The sequence below is a fragment of the Malaclemys terrapin genome, chromosome 18, assembly GCF_027887155.1.
Source record: "Malaclemys terrapin pileata isolate rMalTer1 chromosome 18, rMalTer1.hap1, whole genome shotgun sequence".
Lineage (NCBI taxonomy): Eukaryota > Metazoa > Chordata > Testudines > Emydidae > Malaclemys > Malaclemys terrapin.
Window position 1 is genome coordinate 23,118,271 of NC_071522.1, and position 18,402 is coordinate 23,136,672.

At 49.1% G+C, this 18,402-nt stretch overlaps 1 protein-coding gene across 1 annotated transcript in view; it reads right to left on the minus strand.

Moving 5' to 3' along the window:
* The window catches only part of TSPOAP1 (TSPO associated protein 1), a 179,347-nt gene that overhangs the window by 78,032 nt on the left and 82,913 nt on the right, over positions 1–18,402 (minus strand). The window contains exons 12-13 of the mRNA XM_054008163.1: positions 12,083–12,103; positions 6,682–6,898 (exon numbers count right to left, since the gene is read on the minus strand). Coding sequence (XP_053864138.1) covers positions 6,682–6,898; positions 12,083–12,103 — 238 coding nt within the window. The remainder of the gene's footprint in view (positions 1–6,681; positions 6,899–12,082; positions 12,104–18,402) is intronic.

Here is an 18,402-nt window from a genome sequence, read left to right on the forward strand (position 1 = left end):
AGTGACCAGTATATTTGCCCTCTACCAGACTCCTGTACCCCACTGGTCTGGGTCTGTCACAGCTCCCAAGTGAATGGAGTGGGCTATGCAGAAGTCCCAAAGCTTGAAGACTTCCCGACATAGGGGAGAGGAACGAGCTCCACCCTGCTTGTTTATATAAAACATCGCAGTTGTGTTGTCCATCATCACCTCCTCGCATTTCCCTTGCAAGTGGGCCTGGAAGGTCTGGCATGCCAGGAGGACCACTCTCAGCTCCTTCACACTGATGTGGAGTGAGAGCTCTTCTTGTGACCAGAGACCTTGGGTCTGAAGGTCTCCCAGGTGTGCACCCCATCCCAACACTGCGCATCTGTCACCAGGGATTGGGAGGGATAGGGCTTTGTGAAAAGGACTCCCATGCATACCTTCTGTGGGTTGAGCCACCAGTGGAAAGACTCGAGAACTGGCACCGGGAGGGTGATCACCTTGTCTAGACTGTTGAGCCCTGGCTGATAGGCTGACACCAGCCAGGCTTGGAGAAATCTGAGCCTCTGTCTCACATGTATGCCACATACGTATGTGCTGCCACGTGGCTGAGGAGTTTCAAGCAGTTCCTTGCTGTGGTGGTGGGGTACCACTTGAAGTTTTCTATGATGTCTGTCATTGTCCGAAACTGAGATTCCAGCAGGGATGCCCTGGCCTGACCTGAGTCCAACACTGCTCCGATAAATTCTATTCTCTGCAAAGGGGATAGAGTTGATTTGCGCTCGTGGAGAAGGAGACCCAATCTGTTGAAGGTGTATCTTATCAGGCTGACCTGACCCTCCACTTGCTCCCTGGAGCAGTCCCTGAGCAGCCAGTCATCAAGATATGGGAATATCTGCATCTGCCTCAATCATAGGAAGGCGGCGATGACTGCCATGTATTTGGTAAACACTCGAGGGGCCGCTGACAGACCAAAGGGGAGGACCATAAATTGGTAATGGTTGTGGTTGACCACGAACCTGAGCTGGAATTATAGCTATGTGGAAGTACACGTCCTTGGGGTCGAGGGCGGCATACCAGTCTCCCAGATCCAGAGACGGAATGATTGCGTTTAGAGAGACCATAAGGAAGCTCAAATTATTTATGAATTTGTTGAGGCCTCGCAGATCGAGGATGGGTCTGGGGCCCCCTTTGGCTTTGGGTATTAGGAAATAATGGGAATAGAACCGCTTGCCCCTTATCCCTCCTGAGGAGTCTCCTCCACTGCTCCTGCAATGAGGAGCATTTGGACCTCCTGCATGAGGAGATGCTCATGAGAAGGGTCCCTGAAGAGGGATCGGGAAGGGGGATGGGAGGGAGGAGAGGAGCAGAATTGGAGAAAATATCCCACTTCTACCATGCAAAAGACCCAGCGGTCTGAAGTTATCTGGGACCAAGCACGGTAAAAGTGGGACAGATGATTCAGGAAACCGGGATAAGGATCCAGTGAATAGACTGGTGCGTCGTCCCCAGGAGCACCTTCAAAAGGCCTGCTTAGAGAGCCCGATGCCTGCCTTGCCGAGCCCTGGCCTTGGCTGGGTGGAGGATGGGGAGGCTTAGGCCTGCCATTCCTACTCCGCTTCCTTAAGAAGTCCTGCCTGGGCCGAGGAGGGTAGAAGCGCTGCAGGGGCTGAGGTTTAAAATGTTTTCGCTGGGTAGCAGGGGTGTGCAGGCCCAGCAAATTTAAGGTACCCTGCGAATCTTTTAGTCTGTGAAGCCTGGAATCTGTTTGCTCCGTGCCATCAAAAGGCAGGTCCTGAATTGTCCGTTGAACTTCAGGAGGAAGGCCGGACACTTCGAGCCGTGAACTCCTCCTCATGGCTATGCTCAAGGACAAGGTTCGCGTGGCCGAGTCTGCAGCGTCCAGTGAGACCTGTAAAAAGGTCTGTGTCACTGCCTTGCCCTCGTCCACGATGGCCGCAAACTCTGCCCTGGATTCAGATGGGACCAACTCCTTGAATTTCATCATGGAGTTCCATGAGTTGAAATGAGATCTACTCAGGATTGCCTGTTGGTTAGCAACCCTGAGCTGGAGCCCTCCGGTCGAGTAAACTTTCCGTCCGAAAAGGTCCAGCTTTTCTGAGTCTTTAGATTTCGGGGTCGGCCCTTGCTGCCCTTGCCTCTCTCATTCACCGTGGCCAAAACAAGTGAGCAGGGTTGTGGATCATTAAATAAGTACTCATACCCCTTAGAGGGGATGAAATACTTCCTCTCCACACGCTTCACTGTAGGGGGAATGGAGGCAGGGGTTTGCCACAGGGTTTTTGTAGTGGCCTGAATAGTCTTCATGAGGGGCAAAGCCACCCTAGATGGCCCCTCCGAAGTTAGGACCCATCGGGTCCTCCGATTCGACTACCTCCTCAGCCTGAAGCCCCATATTGTGAGCAACCCTACGCAGTCCTGGTGTGCTCTACTGTCAACGGGGGGTGGCCCAGAGGAGGAAGACCCCGCCACCACTTCATCCAGCGAGGACAACGACGAGGCCAGAGGAGGCACTGGGCCCTCCTTGCCCTCTGGACTCGTCCTGCTCGGTGCATGTTCCTCGTCGCTGACCGCAGGCTCGGGCTGGTGGTGGGCCCGGGATCTGGATGCAGCTCCATGCCGTGCCGCGACGCAGTTTCGGAGCCCCAAGAGGTGGGATGGTCCGTGGCTGGCGGAGGCACCCAGGCTTCCAACACCACAGAGTGAGAACCCCTGGAGTGCATGCCCTGGGCCTGGTGGTACGCCCACGGGGTCCAAAATGGCCATTGCACGGGCCCTTGACACTGCACTTACCACGGCACTAGCCTCACGTCCTGCCTATGTCTGTGGCGGTCCAATCGAGTAATAGGACTCCACCTCTGAGTCCAATGTTCAGGATTTTGAGCACAAAGACCATAGTGGCGCTGAGCAGGACGGTGCCAGAGAGCGGTGCTGTGGGGACGGTACCGGAGAGCGGTGCTGCTGTGGCGGTGCCAGGGACTGGTGCCGGGATGACGATGCCGAGGACCGGTGCCAGGGGGACAGGTGCCGCGCGGACAGTGCTGGAGACCGGTGCTGTGGGGAGCAGTGCCATGGGGAGCGATGCCACGGAGATGGTGAGCGGGGCCTCATCATTGCCAGCTTGCCTCTGGATGGTGCCGTGTGCTGCAGCATCGGAGGTCTATCCCAGCTGACGGGGAACGGCGGAACCGTCATGGCAACCAATTCCCTCGCTGCCTCAAAAGTGTCCGGGGTGGAAGGGAGCTCTAGCTCATCCACCTGGCACTCTCAATCAGGAGAGTCCAACAGCACCGGACTCGACAGACCCCCTTGCGGGACCAAAGTCGACAGTGCCGGCTCTGTGATGTCGGCGCCGGGTGCTCCTGCACTGTCCGACCCAGCTGCTCTTGGTTCAGGCGAGCGACCTGTCCACCTTCTTGTGCCGCTTATGCGGCACTGGAGAGTGCGAGTGGTGCCGTGCTGCCTCTGCGAGCTTCGACGCCGGGGAATGTCGGCGCCGGGGATCTCTATGGCCAGAATCCTTCCTCGACACCGTTTCTCGCACAGAGGCCAGAGCGCTCTGCACGGAGGTGCTTGGTGCCGGATCCTGTCGGCATGGAGCCAGCTGGGGATGAAGAGCTGCTTCCATCAGGATCTACTTCAGCCTGAAGTCCCGTTCTTTTTTAGTCCTCGGGCGGAACCCTTTACAAATCTTGCACCGTTCTGTTTGGTGCACCTCCCCCAGACACTCGAGACAAGAGTTGTGGGGGTCGCCCGTTGGCAAGGGCTTGAGGCAGGTTCCGCAGGGTTAAATCTTTGGGATCGAGGCATGTCCCGAACCCCAAAGGGGAGACAAATTAGGGTGGGAGAAGGACCTCCACTCCTAGAAAACAAACCAACTAAACTAACTTACTCTAAGGAATAACTATTTACAGAGAAGTTTCAGAGTAACAGCCGTGTTAGTCTGTATCCGCAAAAAGAAGAACAGGAGTACTTGTGGCACCTTAGAGACTAACAAATTTATTAGAGCATAAGCTTTCGTGGACTACAGCCCACTTCTTCGGATGCATAAGAAGTGGGCTGTAGTCCACGAAAGCTTATGCTCTAATAAATTTGTTAGTCTCTAAGGTGCCACAAGTACTCCTGTTCTTCTATTTACAGAGAGCTAAATACAAACACTAGGGGGAGCACTTACTAAGGCAAGCAACCACAGTTCCAACAAATGTCACTGGCAGTAAGAAGGAACTGAAGAAGCGGCAGGTTGGCAGGGACCTATATTCACCGCCATGAAGGCGCCAACCCAGAGGACTCCCCGGCCAAAATGACGGGTGCTGCTAGGGGGAAAACCTTCCAACAACTGTGCACGTGGCGCACACACACCTAATTGGAATCGGCATGCGCAAGCACTCAAAGAAGAATATATATTGTGTGGATGCGACCCACATAACATATGGAGAGCAGCATATGTGGCCCACAATGGTAAAGAGGGGGAGAACCACTGCACTAGGGACTCTATCTGGCCTACATAAATCAATGGTCAGCGGGGGGGGGGACAAACTACAGCCCGTGGGCCACATCCAGCCTGCCAGCCATTTTAATCCGGCCCTCGAGCTCTAGCCAGAGAGCAAGGTCTGGGGCTTGCCCTGCTCCCATGCTCCAGCCGGGGAGCAGGGTCGGGGGCTGCTCCACACATGCGTGCCACAGCTCCGCGCAGCTCCCAGAAACAGCAGCATGTCCCCCTCTGGCTCCTATGCGTAGGGGCAGCCAGGGGGCTCCGCACGCTGCCCCCATCCCAAGCACTGCCCCCACAACTCCCATTGGCTGGGAACTGCAGGCAATGGGAGCTGCAGGGGCGGCACCTGCAGACGGGGCAGAGCTGCCTGGCCATGCCTCCGTATAGTAGCTGGAGGGGGGACATGCCGCTGCTTCCGGGAGCTGCACCCCTGAATCCCTTCTGTGCCCCAAGCCCCTGCCTCAGCCCTGAGCCCCCTCCCACCCTCCGAACCCCTAAGCCCGAGCCCAGAGCCCCCTCCTGCACCAAGCCCCTCATCCCCAGCCCCACCCCAGAGCCCGCACCCCCAGCCAGAACCCGCACCCCCTCCTGCACCCCAACCCCCAATTTCATGAGCATTCACGGCCCACCATTCAATTTCCATACCCAGATGTGGCTCCTCTGGGAGCCAAGCTAGTTTCCTTTGCACCAGGAATGCAAGCAAAAATATCAGTGACACCAGGACAGTGTTATTCTCTTCTGTTGGTTTGCATGGAACTCTGCACCGCTAGGATGAATTTGCCCCTAGGCACAGGAACAACACAAGGACCGAAGTAAAGCTGGGCAAATTTTTGGCAAATAGTTTATTCGCAGAAAAATGCCGTTTCAGTCAACCCTAAACCAGCTGTGATTTTGTGCAGAGTTTGCTAAACCATTTCCACCCCATCGAAAAATTGATATGTTTCAGTAATGCTGAAACATTCCAGGCTAAGACTTGCAAGGCGCACCATCACCTCCTCCCTCACTCAGTGAAATGGTGAAACTGAAACAAAAGCTTTCAAATCAGAGCAAACAAAACATTTTGTTAGACCTGACTCAAAATGTTCTTGGACTTTTTCGATTCACTACAAACTTTGAAAAAGTTCAATTTTCATTTGACCCAAAATAAAGCTTTTCTTCAATTTTTTCAATTGCTAGCAACCAAAGATGATTTTTTGCCCGTCTCAAATTTATGATGCCTTAAGTGTGATTTAAGTGGTGCACAAGTATTGTGAAGATCCTCTGTACAAGGGTGAATTTCATCCCTCACAGAGAGAGTCCACAAGATGCACAGCTGAGGAAATTGCTTTGATGATTGCCTAAAGTGCATAAATTCATAGATTTACAAGGCCAGAAAGGACCATTATGATAATTCAATTTGATCTCCTGCATGACTCCAGCCAGAAAGTGTCACCCAGAGTGCCCACAACTGCTGGCGGAACTAGAAAGTATCCTTGAGAAAGACACCCAAGCTCAATTTAAAGCTCCAAGGGATGGAGAATCCACCTCATCCCTTGGTAAGTTGTTTCAATGGATGAGGACAGCATTTGATCAGGGCTTGCACCTGCAATTCTTACAAAGGGCCCAGATGCTCTCCCTTAATCTGCTTGCATGTTACCTTGCATTTAAACACAAATATTATGGAGGCATCATTAGTGGCTCCAGAGCCAAGGCTGTGCTGAAATTTGCATTTAGAGAATCATAGAATATCAGGGTTGGAAGGAACCTCAGGAGGTCATTTAGTCCAACCCGCTGCTCAAAGCAGGACCAATCCCCAACTAAATCCCCAAATGGCCCCCTCAAGGATTGAACTCACAACCCTGGGTTTAGCAGGTCAATACTCAAGCCACTGAGCTATCCCTCCCCCATTGTTAGCTATTGTACCCTCCTCCTCCCCAACTAACACCATTTACTGCTGGGCATAGACCTAATTATCAGGGAAATTATTCCAAGCAAATGTTTAGTAGTTTGGGGCTAGGAATTAAATACCCCTTTTGTAAATATAAAGTGTCCGTGGAATATTTCCCTCTAACAACTGAAGTGTTAAGTATGTGTAGCTCTAAGTCAGTCTCAGACATATGTTAGTGGGGTTTTACAAGGAACTAAAGAGATGAGCGAATTATTCCCGTTATTGATCCTAATTGGTTCTATTTGCACTCAAGGAAGCCAACAGACAATGTATTAACTCATCCACTTCTGGCAGCAGTTACCCTTCTCCCACGGGCGGCACTGGGACTGAGGGATGGAACAGCAGGGCATAAGCGGGAGCTCAGAAGTCACCAATGTTGAGGTCAGAGGGCCAGTCTTTCCTGTCTGTAGCTGGAATCGTTTGAGTTCCTGAGACAGGAGGCTGAACTGTTCGATGTGGCTGCGGCACTGATCCTCCAGATCTCTCACCTGGGCCTGGCAGGGAAGCAAAGCAAAGTGAGGTACAAACACAGGCCTGAACTGGGACAAGGCTCTAATAGCAGCGGTCTTTGCTGTGTCCTTCCATGTAATGGAGCTGGGATATTCAGAGGATGAAAGGATGGAGTTGCCCAGATCCCAGAGATGATCAGTAGGGGATGGCAGCCCCCAGGTCATAGGCCCTTTGAAAATCCCAGTCCCAACAGACAAGTTTAGGATTGGTTCCACTCTAAACCCAAGATGAGCCATCACTGGAAAGCTGCTTTGGGCCTGCAATTTCCCCTACTCACTCCCATACAGGAGAAAATGTAGGAGGGGCCAGAGGCGAGTCAAACAAGGCCCTTTGAGATCGGGGAGATGGGAAGGCTTTTCACATCAAAGTCATATCTCCAAAAGGGACTCCACCAGACCTAGCTAATCTAGGGAGCCTCCCTGGGACATGAGGCCTCCAGCAGCTTCCCCGCCAAACCACTGGGGGCAGGAGCCCTAACATTCCCCTCCTGGGCCAAGTTCATCCACGAGTGAGAGACTCCAGGGAGCAACAGAGCATCAAGGCCCCTGGACTATCCAAGAACCTGCACACGCCCCACTGATGTCACACAACCCACCTCCCAGAATTGTTTTCCATGGGGGACTGTGGATTGCAGCAGAAGTAGGAAAGCAGAGGAGGTGATTCTCCAGAGGGAGATGTGGGGGCTACGAGGATCACTTGAGGGTCACCTGCACTCCCCTGGCTTCTGGCCCCAGAGTGCCTCCCCTTCCTGTACGCCTGCCCCAATGGGTTTAAAAATACACATAACCCACCTCCAACATAACCTACTGCAGCTCCCCCACCCCACTCCCTCAATGCCCCAAGCCCACACAGCTTCCAGGAACCAACCACCACCTGTCCTTTAACACCCCTAACTCCTAACAAACAAACAAAACGTATTAGAGCCTGTCAGGAATGTCCCGTCTAAATACTTTTCCAACAGAAAATGTAGTTTCCACAAGAAAATCTCCAATTTCCCCCAAATTTTTAATTTTTCAGGTCAGTTCAACACTAATCTGGGTCTGCCTGAGAGGCAGTGGTGCCTCATGGGAGGAGTTGTCGTTTGGGTGCCTTACATCTATTCTTCTCTATGGGCTGGGCCCCCCTGTGGGACTACGTCTCTCATGATTAAGGCTGAAGGCTGCGAGTTTGTCATGGAGGTCATGGAAGTCACAGATTCTGTGACTTTTCGTGACTACCGGGAGTCCTGGGCCTAGCGCCGCGGGGCTCACCCCCACTCCAGCACCAGTAGGGATCCTGGGCCGCACACTGCCCTCCCCCCAGCACCCAGGCTGCCCTCCACCAGCACCCGCGGGGCGCCTGGACAGCCCCTCTACCCAAGTTTTAGTCACAGGTATTTTTAGTAAAAGTCATGGACAGGCCACGGGCCATGAGTTTTTGTCACCGCCCGTGACCTGTCTGTGACTAAAACGTAGCCTTACGTATGAGGCACTACAGTCTCCCCTCTGAACATTTAGTTTAAATCAGAAACATCAAAATGAAAAATTTTGAATCAATATTTTTCAAAGCTTTCCATTCCGTGAACATTTTTGATATGTCAAACTTTCATCACACTTTGGAATGAAAAGTGCTGGAATTTTCTGTAGAAAAGAAATTCTGATTTTTGACCAACTCTAAAAATGATACATTTGAATCTCCTGTCCTTGTTCAGATGAGCACAAGACCTTTCCATTCAGTTTCTTAACAACTAACAAAATCATCCAAAGCCCGGGACTTGGTGGTGATGGGGGACTTCAACTCCCCAGACATCTGTTGGGAAAATAACACAGCAGGGCACAGATTATCCAACAAGATCTTGGAATGCACTGGAGACCATTTTTTCTTTCAGAAGGTGGAGAAACCTACTGGGGGGAGGCTGTTCTAGATGTGATTTTGACAAACAGGGAAGACCTGGTTGAGAATTTGGAAGTGGAAGGCAGCTTGGGTGAAAGTGATCATGAAATGATAGAATTCATGATTCTAAGGAATGGTAGGAGGGAAAAGAGCAAAATAAAAACAATGGATTTCAAGAAGGCACACTTTAGCAAACTCAGGAAGTTGATAGGTAGGCTCCCCTGGGAAGCAAGTATAAGAGGAAAAACAATTGAAGACAGTTGGCAGTTTTTCAGAGAGACATTATTAAGAGCACAAGAGCAAACTATCCCACAGCGTAGGAAAGATAGGCAGTATGATAAGAGACCACCCTGGCTTAACCAGGAGATCTTCAATGATCTAAAACTCATTGGATATCTAACATAGTGCATGCCAGTGAAAATGAGGAACGATCAAGCCTAAAACAGGGAAAAAACAAGTCAAAAATTGCTTAGACAAATTAGATATCTTCAAATCAGCAGGCCCTGATGAAATGCATCCTAGAATACTCAAGGAGCTGACTGAGGAGATATCTGAGCCTCTAGCTATTATCTTTGAAAAATCATGGAAGACAGAAGACATTCCAGAAGACTGGAAAAGGGCAAATATAGTGCCCATCTATAAAAAGGGAAATAAGGATAACCCAGGGAATTACAGACCAGTCAGCTTAACTTCTGTACCCGGAAAGATAATGAAGCAAATAATTAAGAAATCAGTTTGCAAATACCTAGAAGATAATAAGGTGATAAGTAACAGTCAACCTGGATTTGTCAAGAACAAATCATGTCAAACCAACCTGATAGCTTTCTTTGACAGGGTAACAAGCCTTGTGGATGGGGGGAAGCGGTAGATGTAGTATATCATGACTTTAGTAAGGCTTTTGATACTGTCTCACATGACCTTCTCATAAACAAACTAGGGAAATGCAACCTAGATGGAACTACTATAAGGTGGGTGCATAACTGGTTGGAAAATCGTTCCCCGAGAGTAACTATCAGTGGTTCACACACATGCTGGAAGGGCATAACGAGTGGGGTCCTGTAGGGATCGGTTCTGGGTCCGGTTCTGTTCAATATCTTCATCAATGATTTATATAATGGCATAGAGGGTACACTTATAAAGTTTGTGGACGATACCAAGCTGGGAGGGGTTGCAAGTGCTTTGGAGGATAGGATTAAAATTCAAAATGATCTGGACAAACTGGAGAAATGGTCTGAAGTAAATAGGATGAAATTCAATAAGGACAAATGCAAAGTACTCCACTTAGGAAGGAACAATCAGTTGCACACATACAAAATGGGAAATGACTGCCTAGGAAGGAGTACTGCGGAAAGGGATCTGGAGGTCATAATGGATCACAAGCTAAATATGAGTCAATAGTGAACGCTATTGCAAAAAAAGCAAATATCATTCTGGGATGTATTAGCAGGAGTTTTGTAAGCAACACACGAGAAGTAATTCTTCCGCTCTACTCCACGCTGATTAGGCCTCAACTGGATTATTGTGTCCAGTTCTGGGCACCACATTTCAGGAAAGATGTGGACAAATAGGAGAAAGTCCAGAGAAGAGCAACAAAAATGATTAAAGGTCTAGAAAACAAGAACTATGAGGGAAGATTGAAAAAATTGGGTTTGTTTAGTCTGGAGAAGAGAAGACTGAGAGGGAACATGATAACAGTTTTCAAGTACACCTCTACCCCTATATAACGTGACCCGATATAACACAAATTCGGATATAATGAGATAAAGCAGCGCTCCGGGGGGGCGGGGCTGTGCACTCCGGTGGATCAAAGCAGATTTGATATAACGTGGTTTCACCTATAATGCGGTAAGATTTTTTGGCTCCCGAGGACAGCGTTATATCAGGGTAGAGGTGTACATAAAAGGTTGTTACAAGGAGGAGGGAGAAAAATTGTTCTTAACCTCTGGGGATGGGACAAGAAGCAACAGACTTAAATTGCAGCAAGGGCAGTTCAGGTTGGACATTAGGAAAAACTTCCTGTCAGAGTGATTAAGCACTGGAATAAATTGCTTAGGGAGGTTGTGGAATCTCCATCATTGGGGATTTTTAAGAGCAGGTTGGACAAACACCTTTCAGGGATGGTCTAGATAATATTTAGTCCTGCCTTGAGTGCAGAGGACTGGACTAGATGACCTCTCGAGGTCCCTTCCCGCCCTATGATTCTATGAACTCCTGACAATGTCTGCATTTTACTTTCGAGGAATTAACCATTTGCAGCACTTGAGTCCATTCTGTTACTTGCCTCACATCACTGGATCAACAGCTTTCACACTGAATACAGTGAGCATGAGAGACCACCCCTAGGCTATTCAACACTGTTAAGACTAACAAATGAGAGCTAGTCAGCTTTGCACTGAGCCAGGTGATCTGATGCCCTGCCCACCTTACAGAAGTTTTTAGATTCTAACAAACCAAAGACTGCTAACTATTCATACCTCTGCCTTTTCCCTGCTCTTCCATGCACAAAGACTGCTCATTCCACCCATTAGCTAACCCCTTATCTGTAAACATAAGTTATCCCACCAATTCCCCTTCTCCTGTAGGGTGTGATCTATACTTAAATCATAGGTCTATATAGTTACAGCACTCAGGCAGGGAGAGCCATGCCTGGAGTCAGACTGGAGGAGCAGGGAGCCAAGACCCCGGGAGGCAGCATGGCTCCTAGCAGGGAAAATCGGGTGGCAGCCCAGCTTGGAGTGGAGACCAGGCAGCAGCCCATCTGAGGAGCAGAGAGGCGGCTTTCTTGTCAATTTCACAGCTCAAGTGGAGTCATGAAATTGACAAGACAGCCAACAACCGATTTAAGAAACACAGTGATCACGGTAACTACACCCACATAAGCCCTACGCCTCTTGTGGAGGTGGAGTTATGTTGGTGTAGGAGGGCACTTACATCGGCGGGAGCACGGCTGTAGTGTAGAAACTGACATAGAAAGGTTGACATAAGCTGCTGTATGTCAACCTAACTCTGCATGTAAACCAAGCCAGAGAAGCTGAAAAAAATAGAAAACCTGGAAAAGCTCACAAAAACTGAAAAACAACCAAGCCATCGTGTAGGATTTTTGTCAGAGAAAGAAAAGGTAAATGCTCTGCTCTATCAAAGCAGCAGCAGTAGCACCCTTTGAATTATTTTAGCTCTACTTGTTAAAGCTGACACCATACGAACATGACAGGAATCCATGTCTAACATACACCCCACACAAGAGTCAGAGTTAAGCAGCAGCAGGAGGAAAATGCCCTGCTCAGTTATCTCAGTACCTGCATGCAATCCAAGGTATTCTGTCAGCAAGGAAAAGAGCAAACAGAGATTTAAAACCACATATCAGCATTTTCATTAACCAAAAATCAAGACACTGCAAAGCATAACAAAATCCTCAGTTTAGGGAACATTCTTCTCCCAATTAGTACACAATAAGTGTTGAGTTCCTCTGAGACACCCCTCCCCCCAGCTGCTAAAAGAAATTCCACAGATTGAAAGCATGAATCAGATTGCTGCTACCTCAGAAACACTCACACTCTCCAAGGGCCTCCATCAAGGGCCTTTTAATTATGAATCTCAAACCCTTTTCTCCCACCCCCACTGGTGGCTGACAATTCCCTTAACTAGCTGCTCTCCTGCATCAGAGCTCCACTCAGTGCTGGAAAGACAGAGGGGTTCAGCAAGCAAGTTACAATGCCCTTATTCTTGGAGCTGAGCCAGCCCTGACACAACTTAGAGCAGCTATCAGGCTGCTCCAAGGGTATGTCTGCACCGCAGCTGAGAGAGATCATTCCCTAGGGGGGCAGACGTACACACACTAGCTCTGCCTACAACGCTACAAATGGCAGCGGAGCCACAGCAGTGGTTGCTTGGGCTGGCCTCCAAGCACAACCCCAACTGAGGTAAGTCCCCAGTAGCTGCTTTAGAGATCTCAATAATGGGCACATTCTTAAGGAAGGCCAAAGAAAAGGCAATGGACCTTGTAGAATGAGTGGTTGAATACTGTGAGATTCGTAACAAAAGTCAATGCAGGCAGATATCCACTTGGAAAGCTTCTGGTTAGAGGTTGCAGACCCTTCTGCTCTATCTGCTAGCAAGACGAACAGCCTGTGGGTCTTTCTGAAGGACTCCGTCCTATCCAGACAGAAGGCATGGGCTCTCCTGACGTCAAGGGTGTGCAGAAGTGCCTCCTGGTTACCTAGATGTGGTTTGGAGTGGAAGATAGGCAGGTGAATGGGCTGATTGATATGGAACTCGGAAGAAACCTTGGGTAAGAATTTGGGTCGGGGCCTCAGCATGACCTCGTCCTTAAAAAATACAGTGAAAGGGGGGCATGCCACCATGGTCCCCATTTCTCCAACCCATCATGCCGACGTGACGCCTATCAGGAATGCCATTTTCATTGACAAATGGAGCAATGGCCTTGTGAGGCATTTAAGGACCAGACTGAGGTCCCATACTGGAGTAGGATGTTGGACTGTTTCCAATTCTTTGAGAAATCTCACTGTGGGTGGCAAAGACAGAATAATCCTCTCGGGCGGTGGAAAGCTGTGATTGCTGCCAGGTGGACTCTTATGGAGCTCATCGATAGTCCTGAGATTTTTAGAGTTAGAAGGTTGTCCAGTATATCCGGAAGCAATGAGGTCATCCGTGAAGCATGCCTGAGGTCACAACTGGCAAACCTCGTCCATTTCTTAGAGTACATGCTGTGAGTAGCTTGTTTCCTGCTATGTGTCAGTATTCTTTTTACGTTGTCTGAGCAGGTTGCCTCTAGTCCTGTTAGCCATCAGCCAACCATGCACAGAGACGTAGCACTGTGAGATTGGGGTGAAGAATCTGCCTGCCTTCCTGGGACAGGAGATGAGGAGCAGCGTGGAGAATGATCGGAGAGCAAAATGGTCAGCTGTGTCCGGTAAGGAAACCACATTTGCCTGGGCCAGGTTGGAACTATTAGGATAACTCTGGCTTTATTTTTCTTTATTTTGAGCATAGCTTTGGCTATTAGGAGAGTCAGTGGGAATGCGCACAGGAGAGTTGATGACCACTGAATGTGAAAAGTATCCCACAGGGCCTGGAGAGTCAGTCTGTCCCTCAAGCAGAAGTGGGTACATTTCTTGTTTAACTCTGTGGCAAAGGAGTCTTCCGGAGGGGTGTCCCCATTGACAGAACACAAGGTGTAATTTACTGGGGTCTATTTCCCACTCGTGGTCTTCGAAGATGTGCCTGCTGAATGCATCTGCGGTCACATTCTGACCCCTGGGAGACAGGCTGCTGTGATGACAATCCGGTTGCATATGCACCAATTCCAAAGCTTGACAGCCTTGGCGCAGAAGGAGGGGAATCTTGCCCCTCCTTGGTGACTGCTGTAAAACATGCATGATGTATTGTCCATCATGATCTTTATGTGTTCGCTCTGGGCAGTGGTAGGAAATGAAGACAGGCATATCTGACCAATCTGAGTTCCAGGAGGTTGATGTACAGCATCACCTCTTGTGATGTCCACTTGCCCTGGGTCATGTGAGTGTCTAGATGCATTCCCCTCCATAACAGAGAGATGTCCATCATTAGGACGACCGTTGGGGAAGGATGTGCAAACAGAACTCCTGTGCACACACTGTGATGGTCTTTCCACCAGTTGAGGGATTGTTTTGCAGAGGTAGGTCTGGAAAGAGGCATATTTAAACTGTCTCTGTTTGGTGAATAAACAGTTTTGAGCCACCCTTGAAGGCAGCGCATTCAAAGTCTTGTGTGTTCTGTGACGAAGGTGGTGGCTGCTATGTGCTATAGTGATTGAAGACAGTTCCTGACTGTAGTTTGAGGGCTGAGCTGAACTGTGTTGGCTATGCTGGAAATGGCCACAAACCTGTGCAGAGGAAGGTAGGCTCTCGCTGTTACCGAATAAAGGTGTGCCCCTATGAACTCGAAGTTTTGCACAGGGGTCAAAGTGGATTTTGGATGTTCAATTGCAGTCCCAAGTGAAAGAAGAGATCTGTGGCCTTGGAGGTTGCTCAAGATGTCAGTTCCAGGGAATGGCCTTTCAGTAGCCAATTGTCCAGGTAAGAGAATACTAAGATACCTTTCCTGCAGAGCTGCGCTGGTACTACTGACATGATTTTCGAGAAGAGCCTCGGGACAGATGACAGGCCAAAGGGGAGCACTCGGTATTGAAGGTGATTCTGGCCGATAGTGAAATATAGGAATCGTTTGTGGGATGGGTGGATAGCGATATGGAAATACGCATCTTGAAGGTCAAGGTGCAGAGAACCAATCCCCTTGCTCTAGTGACAGAATTACCACTGCAAATGTCACCATTTTGAATTTTTGTGCCTTCACACAGGTGTTGGTACCAGGAAGTACCTATAATAAACCCTCTTCCTTCTGTGCTGCATGGGGACTGGTTCTATAGCTCCCAAGCGCAACAAAGTGTCTCTTTCTTGAAGAAGCAAGCTCTTGTGAGGGGGTCCCTGAAGATGGACAGTGAAGGGAGGTTTGATGGAAATGTAGTAAAGTGGATAGTGTATCCTGTGAAGATGATCACAAAACCCCACTTGTCCGTAGTGATCAACTCCCAAGTCCGCCTGAAGTGCTGAAGGCAGTCACCGAAGGGAGGAAGGCTGGTGAATTGGTGCAGCTGAGGAGGATGACGATGGTAATTTAAGCCCACGACCAACCCGTCAAAATTGCTGCTTGGACGTGGATAGTGGACTGGTTCCTTCTCTGGAATCTCTGCCTCTTCTGGTGCCATTCATACGACCTCTGGGAGGAAAGGAATTGGGCAGGGTGGGATCTCTGGGTCCTCTGGGACTTATTGAACTTTCTCTTATAGGTGAGTGTGTAAATACAGGTCTGTCGCATCTTACGTGCATTTAACATGCGCGATTTCAACTTTACGCGGTTGGCAAAAAAAAAAAAAGAGAGAAAAACAGTTTTAATACTATACCTGGAGTGCAGGCGATTTCGCCCGCCATTGAACTCAATGGGGTTTTGGCTATACGCGGTTTTTGCTTTACGCGCTAACCGTGGAACGGAACCCCCGCATAAGATGACACAGACCTGTACCAAAAGAACGTAAGGTAGCTCTAGAGTGCCTTAATATTTGCAGAGACTTTTCTGTGCTATCTGCGAACAACTTAGACCCATCAAAAGAAAGGCCCTCTACTGTATTCTGGACCTCTTTTGGGAATCCAAAGAGTTGGAGTCAGGAAGCGACTCATATAACTATCACTGTAGCAATCAAACAGGAAGCAGTATCAGTGGCGTCAAGGGAGGCTTGTAGGACTGTTCTGGCAAGTAGTTGGCCCTGCACAATAACTGTCTGGAACAGCTCTCTGGGCTCTGTCAGTAGGTGATCCACAAAATAGTTCAGCTTGGTATAATTCATGATTGTACTTTGCCATTAACAACTGAAAACTGGTGTTTCTAAGTTAGAAAGAGGCAGAGGAATAAGATTAAGGGGCACATTTGATAGCTGCTTTCAACTACCTGAAAGGGGGTTCCAAAGAGGATGGATCTAGACTGTTCTCAGTGGTGGCAGATGACAGAACAAGGAGCAATGGTCTCAAGTTGCACTGGGGGAGGTTTAGGTTGGATATTAGGAAAAACTTTTTCACTAGGAGGGTGGTGAAGCACTGGAATGAGTTACCTAGGGAGGTGGTGGAATCTTCTTCCTTGGAGGTTTTTAAGGTCAGGCTTGACAAAGCCCTGGCTGGGATGATTTAGTTGGGGATTGGTCCTCCTTTAAGCAGGAGGTTGAACTAGATGACCTCCTGAGGTCCCTACCAAACCTCTATGATTCTATGACTTATGAGGACAGGCTGAGGGAAGTGGGCTTATTTAATCTGCAGAAGAGAAGAGTGAGGGGGGATTTGATAGCAGCCTTCAACTACCTGAAGGGGGGTTCCAAAGAGGATGGAGCTCGGCTGTTCTCAGTGGTGGCAGATGACAGAACAAGGAGCAATGGTCTCAAGTTGCAGTGGGGGAGCTCTAGGTTGGATATTAGGAAACACTATTTCACTAGGACAGTGGTGAAGGGTAACAGTGAAATCCTTGCTGATCTTAAACACAAAAAGGAAACTTACAAGAAGTGGAAGATTGGACAAAAGACCAGGAAAGAGTATAAAAATATTGCTCATGCATACAGGGGTGAAATCAGGAAGGCCAAATCACACTTGGAGTTGCAGCTAGCAAGGGATGTTAAGAGTAAGAAAAAGGGTTTCTTTAGGTATGTTAGCAACAAGAAGGTCAAGAAAGTGTGGGCCCCTTACTGAATGAGGGAGGAAACCTAGTGACAGAGGATGTGGAAAAAGCTAATGTACTCAATGCTTTTTTTCCTCTGTCTTCACGAACAAGGTCAGCTCCCAGACTGCTGCACTGGGCAGTACAGCATGGGGAGGAGGTGACCAGCCCTCTGCGGAGAAAGAAGTGGTTCAGGACTATTTAGAAAAGCTGGACGAGCACAAGTCCATGGGACCGGATGCACCGCATCTGAGGGTGCTAAAGGAGTTGGCAGATGTGATTGCAGAGCCATTGGCTATTATCTCTGAAAACTTGTGATGATCAGGGGAGATCCCGGAAGACTGGAAAAAGGCTAATGTAGTGCCCATCTTTAAAAAAGGGAAGGCGGAAGATCCAGGGAACTACAAGCCAGTCAGCTTCACCTCAGTCCCTGGAAAAATCATGGAGCAGGTCCTCAAGGAATCAATTCTAAAGCACTTACAGAAGAGGAAAGTGATCAGGAACAGTCAGCATGGATTCACCAAGGGCAAGTCATGCCTGACTATCCTAACTGCCTTCTATGATGAGATAACCGGCTCTGTGGATGAGGGGAAAGCAGTGGACGTGTTATTCCTTGACTTTAGCAAAGCTTTGGATACGGTCTCCCACAGTATTCTTGCCGCCAAGTTAAAGAAGTATGGGCTGGATGAATGGACTATAAGGTGGATAGAAAGCTGGCTAGATCATCGGGCTCAACGGGTAGTGATCAATGGCTCTATGTCTAGTTGGCAGCCGGTATCAAGCGGACTGCCCCAAGGATCGGTCCTGGGGCCGGTTTTGTTCTATATCTTCATTAACAATCTGGAGGATGGCGTGGATTGCACCCTCAGCAAGACTGCAGATGACACTAAATGGGGAGGCGTGGTAGATACGCTGGAAGGTAGGATAGGATACAGAGGGTCCTAGACCAATTAGAGGATTGGGCCAAAAGAAATCTGATGAGGTTCAACAAGGACAAGTGCAGGGTCCTGCACTTAGGACGGAAGAATCCCATGCACCGCTATAGACTAGGGACTGAATGGCTAGGTAGCAGTTCTGCAGAAAAGGACCTAGGGGTCACAGTGGACGAGAAGCTGGATAAGAGTCAACAGTGTGTCCTTGTTGCCAAGAAGGCTAACGGCATTTTGGGCTGTATAAGTAGGAGCACTGCCAGCAAATCGAGGGACGTGATCATTCCCCTCTATTCAGCATTGGTGAGGCCTCATCTGGAGTACTGTGTCCAGTTTTGGTCCCCACACTACAAGAAGGATGTGGAAAAATTGGAAACAGTCCAGCGAAGGGCAACAAAAATGATTAGGGGGCTGGAGCACATGACTTATGGGGA